A 17140-nucleotide genomic window follows, 5' to 3' on the forward strand; every position below is an offset into this window, starting at 1 on the left:
ATTAATTGTTTTGTAGGTCGGATAACAGCACTGCACTTATATATCTATAAAAATGATACTTATTAGAAATCAAGGCTAAATACAGGTTGAAAATTTATGAAGTCGAAGAGCTAAAATAAGGTGATGGTTATTCCCATGGAACATGATCCATAAGCAAATTCCTTTCAAACAAATCATTACAGTGTGGAAAAATGGGGCTCCACGTCTTTCAAAATGAAGTATAGCTCTTTTTTAAAACCAAATTCAATACTTTTCTTCCTTTTAAGTTTAAATCATTATTCTAGATTTGGTTTATAATACATACAATATTGCAAATATAGCATCTGTAAAGATAAGGTTAAAAAAAATACATACACACATATATATATATTTCCACAAATAATTTAAGACCTTCAAAAAACAAAATGGGAAATTCTGGGATGCAAGCCAATAGACACATTCAAACCACAACCAACCTGGGGATGGAACCTATGATTCTGGAACAGTTAAGAAGCTAATAACTCAGTAGGTAACAACTGAGAAATATTTTCATGCTGAGGAGCTTAGTTTTTGTGTGCAAAGGAGGTAAGTCCATTTTTGGAGGAGAAACAGATTTTTGTTTCTGTCCTCCAATAACATGAAAATCACGAGTACTTTTACAAGGTCTCTATGAATAGCCCAAATTGTCTGAAGATGTAGTAAAAAAAAAAAAAAAAATGCCCAGGGCAAAGGTGATGTCTGACTTGGAAGAGAAGGCAAAGGTCAGTGGGACAATTCTTCCTATCAGAAAAAGCAAGGACCTATCCCTAAGCCTTAGTTCTTTCAGGGCAGAGGGATGTTTTGTGCCCAAACTAGTAAGACTTCCTCCAATAGGGCAAAACCTTCTGATGAACAACTGCACAGAGGAAAGAATTTTGCAGTTGTAAAACCTAGGATAGTTTTCATTCTTCAGGAAGGACCCTTCATCAAGGTCATTTCTGCTTTGGTTAACTGTAAGTCAGGTCTCAGGATTTTGTTTTATGAAGAGTGGAGTTTCAGTTTGCATACAAAGGATATTAAATGTGTTAGCCATTCAGATTAATTGATGTATTTCACTCCTCTCAGTATATTATTTCCAGCCAGTTGATTCTTTTCATTGCAGGATTTCATGCTTTGATTACCAACGGACAAAAGTCTTGAAGAAAGTTATCACGTTGTGATGAACTAAATTCCAAGAAGTCCCATGTTTAAGCTTATTATCTCGATGTCAGTAATCTGGCTTCTACCTTTTACCTGACCCTTTTCCAAACTATGTTCTCTTCCATTTTTCACATTGCTCAAAAACATCCTCAAACCTATGAAATTTCTGGGGTCAATGATTGCTCTGAAACGGGAGACAGGACAAAAGTCCCAGATCCTACCAGAGATATATGCAAACACCACAATATTCAATACATGTTTAATTACGTTTAATATACGGACCATTTTAATAAAATTCAGGGAACAAATGGCGCTGACAAGGCAAAGACATTCCTTTCAATGAGAATCTCCTTCTATAAAGCCAAGACCTTGTCCTTAGGATAGGGTAGAGGCAATAAGAAATCTAGGTGTGTGATGAAAAATCCGTGACATGCCATGGGGATCTGTTCCTGAAATTGATACTAAACTGAATTAACTCCTGTTACTTTTCTTTTCTTATGTATCTTTAAATTAGCATGCACTCCACTAAAGCTTCCACTTAAGGATGTGGTTGACTCTTCAATATAGGAAATATTGATCGTCAAGGATGATAAGATTTTATTCCTGTACTAAGAAGACTAAATTGTTAGAGAAATCCCTGATTGTCAATAAATTGATGCTGCCTAGGAACAAGGCTCACCTTCTCTATGTTTAAGTAGCTACCATCTTGGATAAGAATTTTGGTCCTATGCCAGGATCTGCCACAAATACTTTTATGCACTCCCAAGTCCAATTTGTCCTTCTGTTTCATGTCTAAACTGCAGAATCTTAAAAGAAGTCTGGTGATAGGCTTTTAAAATAATAGAATCCCCTAGAAGAGATTAAAAGTACCACTCATCAGGAGATCATTACCTTTAAAGATGAGACTCATTGCAAAGAGCCTTCAATTAATAAAATCTATCAAGATAAATTTCAGATTTATTATTTTCCTTCCTTCCTCTTCACTCTCCTTCTATACTCCTTCCCTTTCTTCCTTTTTCTCTTCCTCACTCCCTTTCTTTCTAGTTCTTCCTCCCTTCCTTCTTTCTTCCCTTTCTTCCTTCCTTTTCTGATTTGCAGTTATGAAGCTTCCTGTTTTACATCATATAACAGCCATTTTCCAGGTTCTAAGACTTGGTGAGGTACCATATTTGGCTCTGCTGCAATACATTCTACTGTGACCTCAATAACAATCCTACGTCTTCTCACTAATGAGCCATTTCCAATGCCTATTAGTCTAAGTAAAAGCAACAGTTGGTTTCCTGACAAAGATCTACACACCGGGAGCTCTCTCTGTAAGGCTTTTCCTAAGAAAATCCTTCTGGTGTGGTGGTGATGTCAAGTTTTGTGGTATGTATATAGCTTTTGCCTAAATGATTACAAGTTTCTCAGCTGTTCTGGTTGAGAGCTAACTCATATTTCAGGGTTAACAATAAGATGTCTCTTGTATATGTAAACTTAAATATCATATCTCCCACTGTATCTTTTTCAGAAGACAAGAAGCCAAGAGTAAGTCGGAAAGATGGAATACAGTGCTGTTCCTAGTGGCCTGGTGCAGGATAAGGACAGAGTGCTATCAACAGCAGTGCTGTGAACACCATCCATGGATGAGAAAGGAGATGATGCGGGCAATCAAATCAAGTATTAGCCTAGAACACCAGGACAGAGCTGCAAAGGAGCAGCTACAAGGAGTAGATTTCCCCTTTGTTATGGCCAATGCTTGTATTGGGGCTGGCACAGTATTTCTACCACATGAGTAGGGACCTGGGTATCTGTACTTCTCTTGCCTTGCTCATGGCTCACTGTATTTTATCTGAAATACGGAAAAATCTCTGCTCAGGGAAATCCATGGGAGCAAATGCAGTGTTAACTGAAGATTGGAGAGGGGGCATAACAGGGCTGCTAAGGATCTCCGCGTGGCTCAGCATCCTTTCACTAGGACTTAACCCTTGGAGACCTTCCCACTTCTGGGGATTTGCTCCATACCTGCTACTGCTGCGGCAGAGCAGGACCAAGTCGGCAAAAAGCTGGGAAGCACATGAATCCTTCAGACTCACTCGTGAAACAGAGTGAAATCAGAAACTTCTGTCCTAGGTCACTTTATCCGCATCACTGATTCTTTCTACTGTTTGCTCACCCCATCAATAGTAGGCACTTTCATTGACAGTGATAATCTGAGTGACTCTGGACTGGGTTCTGATGACTGGACTGGGAGGAAGATGAGGATCTGCCCGTAGGTGGGGCACAGCTTGGTCTGAAATACACGCTGAGGTCCAGTGACAGCCATGGATGGGGGAGCGGCTCTGCTCCTTGCCTCCTTCCCCTCCCACGGCCCCCAGCACCTCGTCACAGCCGCATCTCAAGATTACAATGAGGGACAGTATCTACAGCACAATGAGTTTATGTACACGTGGACCATTCCCTCGGCATGCTTTAGAGAGAGGCGCACACGCCCACACACGTACACCCACGTTGAGAGAGAGAGAGAGAGAGACAGCACGCGCGCACAGTGGAGAGAATTAAAATGGCACTTTCTAGCATCTGCGGCATGACGAGTGCTGGGAGGTGGGGTTAAGGGGTGGGAGTGAAGGGAAGTGGCCGGGGTGAGGATAAAAAGCAGATATCCGGCGCGGATGCGCAGGGATGCGGGGCAGATCGAACACGGAGATGGTCTTAAAAGTTGGAGGGACAGTGAAAGCAGGAAAACCAGATAAACTGTCAGGTAGGACTCCAGCATGGATTCCATTGATAGTCTGAATGGCTATGCGTCAGCTCAAATTAAAAAACAGAATAAAATGATGTTGGTAGTATAAACACCAAGGCAAGACCATATTTTTTTCTTTCCCCGCAGATGAAAAAGGATGAAGGAAGGATAAAGAGTGTGTGTGTGTGTATGTGTGTGTGCGTGTGGTGGGGGGTTAATACCCATCTGGTACTTCTTCACTTGTCATTTTTTTATAACATCAAATCTCCTTAATTGATGGAGTCTTTACACAGTCTACATTTGCTTAGATATACACATTTCTTGGTAGAACTTTTCCCACCTGGAATTATACTTCAATTTTTATTGATGGACTTTCAAATTGTTTTAAATGTTGTATTTTCTTCTTCATTTTCTTATTTCCCCCTTCATTTATAAACACACAAAGTTGTGAAAGAAACAGTCTCCCCCCATTTCACTCTCTCTCTCGCTCTGTATCCTGTGTGACGCATTTTTGTGTGTTTTTTTTTAATTATTTTAAAACTTTTATTCTATTAACATTTGCTGAGAAGGCAGAGCAGAGATGCTGCCAGCAGCCACAGTGGTACAGCCAGACTGATAGATCCATTTATTCCTCTCACCGACCCAGGTCCTGCAGTGCAAAGAGAGAAAAGAAAGTAATTATTAATACATCCAGTCCACTCTATGTCACAACTGACTGCTCCTTATTTCAGAGGTAAGACTGGGCCGTGTACCAGCATCTCAAAGTCTGGGCACTTATATACAGTCTAAGAAGGACTCACCATCTTTTCTAAATCCTTCTGGTTGATCTATAAGTATCTTAGGGGTATCTTGTATGATGCTGGATCAGTCTCCTCTCCACCCAAATTTATCTTGCACTCTCTGGTCTGCACAGCAGTGGGATGTCAGCACTTATTAAGATTCCAAGCATTGCTGAGGGTCCTTCAGCAGCCAGACACGGGCTCCTCCAGCTGATTCACCACAGTATCTCCATCAATAAAATGTGGAACCAGTCTGTAATGCTCTCTTCTCAAGGGGGCGGGGGAGGGGTGGTGGTGGTGGCAGTGGCTATTTATTTGTTAGTGGGGAGAGGAATTGTTTTAAAGTAACGTTTTTGGCTGGGTGGCACCTTAGCTGCAAGGCAGAAAATAAGTCAACTCATGGTGGGATTTTAAGCAGCAGCAGGGGGTCATCTGGTCCAAACCCTTCATTTGACACTAAAAATTAATTATGATGACAACAAAAACAAACAAACCTAGCCAGGCAGGTCCAAACTGGAGCAGAGCTGAGACTTGAACTTGCCCAGAATTCATCCTGGAGGGGTTATCAGTGGGTTTCCCACTGCCAACCTGAGTTTTCCCAATGTAGAAGAATTTGGGGGATGTGGGTGTGCAAATGGAGAAGAGAGTGGGTGAGGGATTTGTGTATTTACACAGAAAGAATTGAGGCAGTGAGTGTAGGTCTAGAGCTTGCCTCCTATGCTTTGCCTGTTGCATTTCCTCCTTTTGTATAGTTCTGTTCATTTAGATTCATTACAAGAGGAAAACAGTTTTTCACAACAGAGACTTTTGGATTTAAGACTGTATGCTTAGACATGACATTCAAAAGGAAAAAATGGTGTCATTGTAACCATGGGTCAGTTGAAAGTTTTGAGGGCATTTAAGGAGATCAGTATGTGTGAATGAGTGTGTATGTGAGTGTGGGTGTTTGTACTTGTGCAAGTGCAATGGAAGCATCCTCTGGCATGTGAACATTTCCAAAATTGTCTACAAACATACCAGGTCAGATATAAAATAACTGGGAAAATGTTGAATATAAGAATATTCTCCCATCTATGTTTCACATATCAATAAAAATAATATTATAGGAACAACAGCAACCAAAGACAGCCAAGAAACAACTACATAGCACTTACGACACGTCCTGTTAAAAATGCTTCACAAATATAAGCACACAACCATGTTACAAGGCAGGTCCTCTAGTGAACCCTGCTTTCCAGTGAGATAAGGGAGCCACAGAGAGGGTAAGTTCACCACATGAGTTTACACAGTAAGCAGAGAGCTGGGCTTTCCCCCAGTGACTGACTCTAGAGTCTGTGCCTGTCACTGCTGCGCAGTGAGGTTATGTGGTGAAGGGGTGCCCCGAGTCTCCTGTCAAACATTCGGCAAATGAAATCTGGGTTTGTTTAAAACAGTAGCCCAGAACCAACAAAGCAACAGGAAGGTATCCATTATCTTTGAAAAAAATGATTTTCAATAGATCTTTTTTCTTTAAACTGAAATGTCTTATTGAGAATATTAAAAATGCTACTTAATATATAATATATATATAAAGTTTGAATAGCATAGTTACAGTATAAAATGAGTGTTTGAGTGTTATTATGTGTTGAGCAATGGAAACACAGAATAAAAGATTTAAATATCCAGTCCATTCTTTAAGTTTTCTGAATGACTGCAGGATTATATTAATAAGACACTTTAGCTATCTTCAGGTTCATGCCTTACATGAGGAATTAAGGATCAAAAAGATTATGCATTCTGCATAAAGCGCCTGATTAGTAATGGTGACCAGGCACTAGAATCTAGATATTAAGTCAGTGTTTTTCCTAATTCACACCCCCCACACACATCATTCTTTTTGGCCTTTGGGGACCGTTAAGCTCCCTTAACGGCCCCTCGCCAGGGCCCCCAGCCTGATGGCAATGCAGTCCCCCATCATTTTCATTTCTCTCTGGGCTTTAGATGTCATGAGTTCTGTGACACGTTTGTCTGGATTAGTGTGTCAGTGATGCTTCCCAAACAGAGAAAGACTACACACAAATTGAGGCCAGACAGGGTTAAGCAAGGATGATTTTTGTTTTGCCCCAGGGATCCTTTGAAAACAGGTTTTCAGACTCAATTCTGCCTATTTCCTTAATCTCATTTTTAGTGCTGAGACAGGTTGGATTATCTTTCAGACATCTTGGAGTTGAGTGGTACCTGGGGGAAGTCTAGTCTTAAACCATTTTATTTGAAGGATAGTAAATATGTGATAAAACAAAAATGCCATCACTGAAAAATATGATATATGCATATATGAACCTAGATACACATGTTCACATATAATATTCTTGCTAATGTATGTACACATACATATGCAGATGCCAAGAGAAGTATATTTGTTATATGCATACTCATATACACATATGATAGACACATGTTAAAGGTATTTTAACACACAAAGTTGACAATTAGCTATTACTCTTACATGCTATTCTATGTTATACATAGGGAATCTTAGTATGACTCTTAATAATCTTTAATTTTATCTCCAATAGAATTGTTACCACATAACTGAAATATATTTTGTGGCTCTCTGAAAGATATTTTCATCTCTATCAATTATTATTTATTAAGTGCATTAAGTGCTCTCATATAGCTATTTGATGTGCTTATATGACTTGCTCTTTTCATAATTGGTTTTGAGAGTAAATAAATAGGCTTGAAAAAAACAAGGGTAAACCGGTGATAGTTGGGGAATCAACACAAGTGTGTATACAATTACAGATACGTGTATATATGACTGCAAGTGTGTATACAATTACAGATACATGTATATATGACTGCATAGGAGACTACTTCAGTTAATGGCTATTTCAGGGAAGAATCATCAGCAAAATCATTAATTATGTTTTAGTTCATAGTTATGAAATTTCTGCTTATTTGTGGAAATGCAAATGATAAATCTTATTTCCCATACCAGATGGCCACACTCAGCAAGTGCTTTTATACACTGACAGATATAATGAAAGCAAGAGTCTGCAAACATAAATTAGCCTTAAGAATAGATGGGCAAATAGAACCACAATTCAAAAATTGCTACATGTTTTTCACATAACAGAAAAAAATCATATTTTGGTATTTAGCCACATCCTATATATATGTATATATGTGTATGTGTGTTTATCTAGTAAACATTTAATAAGAGGTAGCAACAGAGGATTAGATGGTTGTATGGCATCACCAACTCAATGGACATGAGTTTGAGCAAAGTTTGGGAGACAGTGAAGGACAGGGAGCCTGGCTTGCTGCATCCAAAGAGTCAGTCATGACTTAGCGACTGAACAACAATAACAACAAGATTGTCATTATTGTTATTAACTCTGGAAGTCTATGTTACAGGATGGCATGAAATACCTCTGGATCAAAGACACTGGTTTGCGAACTGGGTCAAGGCTTTTAATGTTTGACATGAAAAGTGCAAAATTTAGCTGCAGCGGGAGTGGGAATCTTGAGTCAACACACCAGGTCAAGGTTTTCAACTCCAAAGATAGTTGAGACTCTGTATCAAGGTGAAGGCCGGACGGCACTTGGCCAGGACAATGCTTATCCAAGGGAATTGGTGATTAAGGGCAAGTCTGATAGAACATAGTTCAGCCATACAAGAAAAGAAGGGCCAGATGAATTTAAGCTCAAACTCTTCTTAGAATTATTAAGGATTGACAAAACGACTAAAATAAAAACATAAACAATATGCAAAACAATTGTTAAACAAAGGAGAAAAATAATCTACTAAACGTCTCTTAGATATTATCTTGAAGCCCAGGCTGAGGCCCCCTCAGTGGCCTGGAGCCACATTTAAAAGGGAAAAAGACTGACTTTGGTGCCACCTGCTGATCATTTTCTGTCAGTACAGCTTCCTCTGCGTGAAGGAATCCACTGGGGAGGAGAGCCTGTAGTTTCTAGGCCTGGAGCAAATTGTAAGAGGGGGTATACTGATGTTTTCTTTGAGCAGTGTGTCTTGAAAATAAATTTGGGTTCCATATCCACAATGCTTTATGCATTATCTCCCTTTTCTATAAAAACGGTCTTGGAGTATTCTCACAATGAAGTTGGAATTATCACACTTTTTCCATCAAAACAACATCAAATATTTTGACTTGCAAAATCTTGAAACTTTAGGCCATTACTTTCCTTTGAGTGACACTATGAATTTTTCTCATTGATCTTTGAAATTAAAAAAAAAAATCGCATGCTCTATTTTCCCCTCCACTCCAAAGCTCTGTGGTATCATTGTGTTCTAACACCACCAGTTACTTAAGATTCAAATGTAATGGACAATCGTGGCATGCAGAGAGAAGAAGGTATGAAGAGGACAGCAGTTTATACTTCTTGTCCCAAATAATCTTGATCCTATATACGTATTTCTGGTCACGTCTTCCCTGCTGCATTCTGTGAGGGCTTGCTAGCACTGGTCATAAACTAGATGCTGGCCCTTTCCTGGGTGTAACCAACAAAGCTGGTCCACAGTCTCTGAGGCTCACTGCCTGGTTGGGTCTAAGGACCATAAGAATAGGTTTTCACTCTTGAGAGTGATCTTGGTAGCCTTAGCCCCTTTGACACTCAGACAAGATGTCTTCATAGGAGACACTTATCAATCCAAGTGGGTGGCCATGAAAATTTATGCAGGGTGGTGCCTGCCACATAGATTTTTCCATGACTCTGGTATGGGAACAGACACTGTTAGGGATTTCTGTTGGTCTTGTAAAGATAACACATCAGAATTGGTAATTGTTTGAATCTTAGGGTCCATGTCATGAAGTGTTGACCTGACTATATTGTCTTTGTAGGGGAAAGTGTGTGAATCACGTGCCACGTGGCTGACAGAGCTACATGAGGCAGTTTGACAGCACAAAAAGGCAGTTACCAGATGTCCCTGCAGCCTGGGTATAGGGTGGCAGGGCCAGGGTATGGGAGAAGGTTCTGGCAGGAGGGCATAGGGAATGCTCAAGTTCTTCATTTTTGGAGACCCTACTCTATCTCCTTGAGCAATATATCTGCTTCAACAGCCAACGAGGGGTGATGAAGTGGACTCTCTGTCTCAACTGAGAGCCCTAACACTGGGAAGTGGACATTTCCAGAAGTGCAGCTCTGCAGGAATTAACCAAGGGAACTTAAGGACAATGGGAGAGGGAATAACTTGCTCAGTTCCAGAGATTCAAAAATGAATAAGTCAGAAGCAATAGAGGGGTCATTGTTGGATCAGAGACTTATTGTAAATGAGAAAGTTCACAGTTTGGGAAAAATAGTGGCAAATGTGTTATGGAAATTATCACAAATTATCAATAGGGAATAATCACGTGTAGAAGGCTCCGATGTATTGCTGCGGACTCTCAATTTTAACATACAGAAGGGAATCAGAAATAAGAACCATACCTTTTTGCTTGAAGTGCACGGTGGTGCCAATTTCTAAAAAGGAAACATTTAGCAAAACAAAAACAGGTAAAAAATTCTGAATCAATTGAGAGTAAGCACAAAGGTCGTCTGGTACTCTCCACTGCAAGGAGAACGAGAGGAAAGGAGAAAGAGCACGCTCAGAGGAACACACACTGGTAGAGACTGAAAGAAAGGTACATGGAAAGAGACTGCTTTGTTGGAACAAATGTGCGGTTGGAGGTGGCAAAAGCAATTTGCAGCTTCAGGTACTTGATGTAACATGTGATGAGTGCAGACGAGTACGAGATCTCTGAGGATGACAGATGAAAGGACTCTTGACTGCAATGTAGCCAAGGACAGGTTGTGTCTGCCTCCCCACACCCAACCCCATTCTACCCTTTTGCATCTGCTTTGCTCTACTTAACACCGGTTACCTTTCTTCCTTTTCCTTTTCCTTTCTACCTTTTTTTTCTAATACACTAAATCCCTTCCAACAGTACAACCTTTGCCCTCGCACCTGCTTGGAATGTCCCTCCCCAGACCTCTGCCTGGCCAGCTCAGTCACTTCATTCAGATTTCTGCTGAAATGTCAGGAAGGGTTTCCCCCATCATCTTCTCAAAAACGGTATCCTCTGTGACTTCCTGTTATTTTACCCTGGTTTGCTAATATTAATAGTCCTGATCCCTACTTTTCCCCATGTTACACATTGACTTACTTGCTTGTTCAGTTTCTCTCCTCCATGAAGGCAGCCACAGTGCATATCTTGTCAACCACTGTACCCTGGTGCCTAGATCAGAACCCAGCATGTAGCAGGTATACAATAAATACTTGTTGAATCTACTAATAACTCTCAGTGTTGGGAGAGCTTCTATAGGTAAAATGCTTGGATTCCCTTTTAAGTATCTTGCTCAATTAAAGCACAGCGCTCCTCGATATTTAGAAGTAAATATGGAAAATTTCCATAGGATACTTTGAATCTCAGGACCAACTGGATGACTGATCAGATATAGGAGTCCAAACCATGGAAGCTGGACATAGGTTTTCTTCTCTGTGAGGATCAGGACACAGCCCTGCATTCCTGAGTGGCATGCTTTCACTAAGGGCATAAAGTGACCTGGACTCTGAAGAGAAAAAGAAGCTTCAGATTAGGAACCCAGTCACCTCACCATCCTGCTTGAAACTGGCTTATGCTTTCTCATGACTTCCAGAATAAAGACCAAAATACTTAGCATGCCATCCATGGCTCTGCCCTTTCACCTTTCCAGCCTCATCTCATGTGGAGATGTTTATTATCCCGGTGTCCCAGCCCACAAACCTTCCTGATGCTCCATGGTACCCCGTTTTCTTTGTCGTGGGGTCTATGGCCTGATGATATCTCTACTAGGAATCCCACTCACCCTTCAAAATTTAGTTACATATTCCACAGAGAAATCTTCCTTAGACTCCTTGGTAAAATGAAGTCCCTCTATTATAAGCTCTGTTCTCCTTCACAACACTCATCTCAGTTTTAATTTCAAATGTATTTGTCTGGTGTTTTGATGAATGCTTATTTCACTAGTGGGCTATGAGTTCCACAGAAGCAGGAACTGTATCTGTTACTGCTCCCTTGTTGGCACAGCAAATGAATGACGGCACTCTGAGTACACAATGGACCAAATCACTGAAATATGAGAAGAATAAAGATATGCCAGGCATCCTTCTAACAGAGGAGCTGAGACTCTGTAAAACAACAGAGAGTCTGAGTAGCTAAAATCTTTATCCTCTGATTTAGCACAAAGGGGTCTGAGCTTCAGAATCAGGTCTGCAAAGTTTTGGAGGTTCAGTGCAATCTAGGAATCCTCTCCCTCGCAGATTTTCCTTTTGCCTTTATGATTTAAGGATATCACAAGGAGAAGTCTCAAACAGCCTGATGTTTTCTAGTATAGTCATGATGGCTATAAGAAGGGCACCACTGTCCTAGCATCCAAAGTCTTGAAAATGTTTGACTACTATTCAGCATTTGCTGGGCTGTTCATAGAGCAAACTGTGTGCACAAGTGAGGACAGATGTGGGGTGAGGCAGCTGGGGGTGTGTGAAGGTTCTTTTATACCATGATTGCTGGTACACTTCTGAAGACACTCAAAGCCATCAGCATCTGCCCTTCTGTCCTTGACGAGCTAGTCCATTATTTGCAGAAAGATGGAGGTCCATTCAGAAGATTGGAGCATGATTTCTGCTCCTCTTCTAGCAGAAGCCAGTTACTGAGGTCACTGTCAACTTAGAAGTGAAGTCAGATTCTATTAAGACTTAAAATGCTGGTGTCCACCTGTTGACCACACAGATCACCTGACCAGCAATGTTTCATTTGTGTATTAAACATGCTGTCACCTGTTTTCTTTGATAATACCTGTTCTCACAACTTTTCTTTAAAATCAGCATATTGCTTTCAAATATTGCAAAATCTCTGTAGAGAACTGCTCATCAAAATATGAGGAAAATGAGGCCCAGACAGGTTAATCAGTTCCCCAAGGTCACACAGACAGCAAGAGGCAGAGCTGAGACTGAAATTCAGGGCTCCCACTTCTCCAGGCAGAACTCTGTCCATTATTCACAATACCCCTCTGGAATTTTTATGATAGCAGGGCTGAGTAAGTGTAGCCTACATAACTCTAGGGTTATCACTGAGACATTTATATGATTCAGTATTGACTGGGGAAACTTTGGCTCTGCTCCTGTGCAAAGTACAAGTTCTCCTCTTTCTTTGCTCAAATTCTTTGGTTTATCATTCTTTAGAATTTATACAGACTTCTCAAGGTTCCAGGTGGTGCAGTGGTAAAGAATCCACCTGCCAATTCAGGAGACTCAAGAGATGTAAGTTTGATCTCTTCTCCCCTGGAGAAGGAAATGACAACCCACTCCAGTATTCTTGGCTGGGAAATCGCATGGACAGTTATAGCCCTTGGGGTTGCAAGAGTCAGACGTGACTGAGCACAGCAGCAGCAGTAGCTCAGGGTCACAGAGTGATGCTCTTCACCCTAAGGGGTTTAGATTTCCTGATGGGATCATCTTCGTGTAAAGAACCCCTTAGGTTTCCCATGGTCCATCCCAGGTCTCATAGAATAATTCCAAGCAGTTGTTCAAGAACCTAGGCAGGCAGGGACACCAACAGTTCTGCTTAACTAGAAATTATCACTTCATTTCTTTTTGCCTCAGTTTCATCAACTGTAAAGTAAGTTTAATTAAAAGCTTCCTGTAAGTTTGTTCTGGGGCTTCCCTGGTGGCTCAATGATAAAGAATCTGCCTGTCAATGCAGGAGACCCAGGTTCAATCCCTGGGTTGGCAGGATCCCCTGGAGAAGAAAATGGCAACTCACTCCAGTATTCCTGCCTGGGAAATCCCATAGACAGAGGAGCCTGTCGGGCTACAGGCCATGGTGTTGAAAAAGAGATCAACAAGACCTAGTGACTAAACAACAACAGCTTTGTTCGATCACTTAGATAATTATCATACTCTGCTTGGAATGCTGCCAGACACATGCTAATTGCTCAATAAATAAGAGTTGTTGTTGTCAGATTTATGGTAAAAATTGCTTACAGAGGAGACTGTCAGGAAAAGTTTTGTGGAAAAAGAGAAAAACAGATCTTCAAAGTTAGCCATGGCAGTACTGTTTCAAAAAAAAAATTTTTTTTTAAAAATCTATAGCACTACGGATGAACAAAAGATTCTAGCACACTGAAGTGATAATGAAGCGGACTGATTAGGGAGCATTTTGGTCAGGAGAAAACTAGCAATAGGTTAACCAGTAAAGGGAACAGACTTGAGCAAAAGTCTGAATGTCCTAAATGGGAATGGACACTGCCTTACTAGTTGACTAAAAATAATTTAACAAAAGAATTCAAAAAATTGCTCAAACTTTACATTCTATGAAGAAAATATTTTTAAAAATCAGATAAAAAATATACTCTTGTTTAAGTTATCTTTAAAAAGCAAACTGCCAGTTAAAAGTCTAGGAAGTCTTCCCTATGGCAATGAATGACATAGTTTGTGAAATACCAACGATCTTAAGACTTGGAATTCCATTTGTATTTAGAAAAAAGAGAATGTAACTTTTATTTTGTATTATTATGTCTTATTCATCCACTTCTGTTGGAGTAGACCGTTCTCTTTTGAGGAGCAAAATTCTGAACATTTTTGAGGAGGGCTCTTTGAAAAGTTGGTTGTATGCTGCCATCTTGTGGTAATACTAAACATGTGCCTTTGCGCCGTCTAAAGTAATTACCTTTGTCCACCAGGTGGCAGTAGTGAAAAAATTATCTTTGTTATTTTCAAAAGGAGTCTTTCCTATTACAGATCAAAAAAAAGAAAAAAAAAAAAACACAACTCTTGGTCCTTAACAACTGACAATAATTCTTTCTTTTCCAACATGAAGGCGCTCTCAAGTTCTTGAGTAAAACTGCCTTGCCAGGGACACCAATTCTGTAGGGATTCCTGGATATACTCATTAGAATATACCTGACAACTACCATTTTTATGCCTCTCCTGAAGACTTCTCTCCACATGTCAATTTAGCTTCAGCAAATAGACTTAACAAGTAAGCATGGTAGTGCCAGTCTGAACAATGAAATAAAAGGATAAATCTACAGCAGCAGTACAATGGACAAAACTTTAGGGGGTTCAAGTACAAAGAAAGTTCTAAAATTCTGTGAATGCATTATTGTCATATGCTTAGATCTCAGCTCCTGATGAGGGTGTAGGAGGCAGCAATGGGGAAAAGAATTTAATACTAGAAAAGGCAAGTGCCTTGATAAATTTATTTATGCCAATCTGTCTTTGACTTTCGACTTTCAGATTCTTTACAACCAGCTGTGTTAGACAAATGTCCCCGGTGGTACTAGTCATAAAGAACCTGCCTGCCAATTCAGGAGACAAGGGAGACACAGGTTCAGTTCCTGGGTGGGGAAGATCCCCTGGAGGAGGGCATGGTAACCCATTCCGGTATTCTTGCCTGGAGAATCTCATGGACAGAGGAGCCTGGAGGGCGACGGTCCATAGGGTCACACACAGTCGGATACGACTGAAGCGACTTAGCGCACAGCACACACAGCATCAAAAAGAGCTGAGTGGGCCTTGCTCATCGGCAGGACGTCTTCCTTGTTCACTACTGTAGCCTCGGCCTCACTATTTCTTCAGCACAGAGTCTGTATTCAGTAGATTGGGTGAATAAGTGTCTGAATACATAAATGAATAAATGAATGAGTGACTGAGTGAATTAATCCATCAATACCTTAAGGGCTGCCCTCTAAAATTCTAGGTAGGGGGAAATATTATTCTTTGAAACCACCATGCTTTAACACAGAGGCAAAGTGACTGTTGGGAATTCACAGTCATTTAAAGAATAATAAGGGGCTAGGAGGTTCTTCAGAGAAGGCAGTGACACCCCACTCCAGTACTCTTGCCTGGAAAATCACATGGGCGGCGGAGCCTGGTAGGCTGCAGTCCATGGGGTCACTAACAGTGGGATAGGACTGAGCAACTTCACTTTCACTTTTCACTTTCATACATTGGAGAAGGAAATGGCAACCCACTCCAGTGTTCTTGGAGAATCCCAGGGATCGGGGAGCCTGGTGGGCTTCCATCTATGGGGTTGCACAGGGTCAGACATGACTGAAGCGACTTAGCAGCAGCAGCAGCAGGAGGTTCTTTCATTAGTCTCCAAATCCCTGGCAGGTAGAACATTTTCTGGAGGACCGAGCTTTATTTATGAATGTCCTCATGAAATTTAAACCTTAGAAAACAAAAGCCCAAGCTTTTTTTGTTTGTTTGTTTCAAAGTCCAGAAGATTTCTTCTTGCCTTTCATCTGTCACTATGCGGTAGGACTAGGTCTCTTGCCATTAAAGTGAGTGTTGTGAAGGCAAGAGATGCTTCATTGGAAGCTCTGCAGTTTACAGTTTGTTAACTGTCACTGCTGCTGCTGCTAATGCTAAGTCGCTTCAGTCGTGTCTGACTCTGCGCGACCCCATAGACAAGAACCCACCAGGCTCCCCCGTCCCTGGGATTCTCCAGGCAAGAACACTGGAGTGGGTTGCCATTTCCTTCTCCTGTGCATGAAAGTGAAAAGTGAAAGTGAAGTCGCTCAGTTGGGTCTGACTCCCTCACTACCTGAGGAAATTTCTGTATCTATATTTATGAAGAGTTACCGCATTTCTCCTTTTTGAATTCTATCTGGGAGAGGAGGTGAGGGTACAACAAACCCATGAGGAGAAGAATTGATTTTTAGTGCTCTGACAGCTTACCTCTAATCCTCTGCTTATAAGCATTCATTCCAGTTCACAGGTAGGATACATAGAGTTGGAGGGTTTATATTGTTTGCACAGTTGTTCTAATTCCAGGGTATTTACTTGAACATAAACGGCTCACTTTTCAACCTGCCACAGTCACTGGAACAAGGAAATGTTCTCTGTTGCATATGGCACAACTCTTTTTAAGCTTTCTGATGAGCCCTGGGTTTTGAAAATAACATATTAGCGGACTTAACTAACTGGACTTTTTTTTTGTTTCCTGTATCAGAATGAATAAGGATGTATGTTCAGCAGAAAGGGAAGGTCCGAATTCAACAGGGGATCTATCTTCCAATTGTCTGGGAAAAGTGAGAGAGGGATGGAGGGAACACATGTATACCTGTGGTGGATTCATTTTGATATTTGGCAAAACTAATACAATTATGTAAGTTTAAAAATTAAATAAAATTAAAAAATAAAAAAAAATCATTAAGAAGTTTAATAAAATAAACATTTAAGAATATTCCCTGTGCCACTTGCTCCGTCACTGATGCTGAGGACCTGAAGCATAACATTTGTAAGTATCCTCCATGGGAATTTATGTGTTTTTGTGCTCTTTTTTTTTTTTTGCCAATATTAAAAAAAATAAAACCTTTCTTATTATATTGGCTTAAAAGGGGGACATTTTTATTAATTCAATTTTCAAAGCCACACTCTGAAAGTTGTTAATTTCTTTCTCAATGGTTTCTCCACTCTACTTGGAGGCTTTAGGGATTAGCAGCTTCTACT

General features: G+C 40.5%; 1 protein-coding gene across 2 annotated transcripts in view; it reads right to left on the bottom strand.

Moving 5' to 3' along the window:
- Nucleotides 1–679: 679 nt before the first annotated feature.
- Nucleotides 680–17140, bottom strand: part of LSAMP (limbic system associated membrane protein) — a 711567-nt gene continuing 695106 nt past the window's right edge. Inside the window, exons 8-9 of one of the 2 annotated variants that reach the window (XM_070369801.1) lie at nt 10093–10125; nt 680–4529 (exon numbers count right to left, since the gene is read on the bottom strand). In XM_070369801.1, coding sequence (XP_070225902.1) covers nt 4432–4529; nt 10093–10125 — 131 coding nt within the window. In that variant the 3' untranslated portion in view covers nt 680–4431. The remainder of the gene's footprint in view (nt 4530–10092; nt 10126–17140) is intronic. The other variant, XM_005890257.3, reaches the window with a different exon arrangement.

This window comes from Bos mutus, chromosome 1 (assembly GCF_027580195.1).
Source record: "Bos mutus isolate GX-2022 chromosome 1, NWIPB_WYAK_1.1, whole genome shotgun sequence".
NCBI lineage: Eukaryota > Metazoa > Chordata > Mammalia > Artiodactyla > Bovidae > Bos > Bos mutus.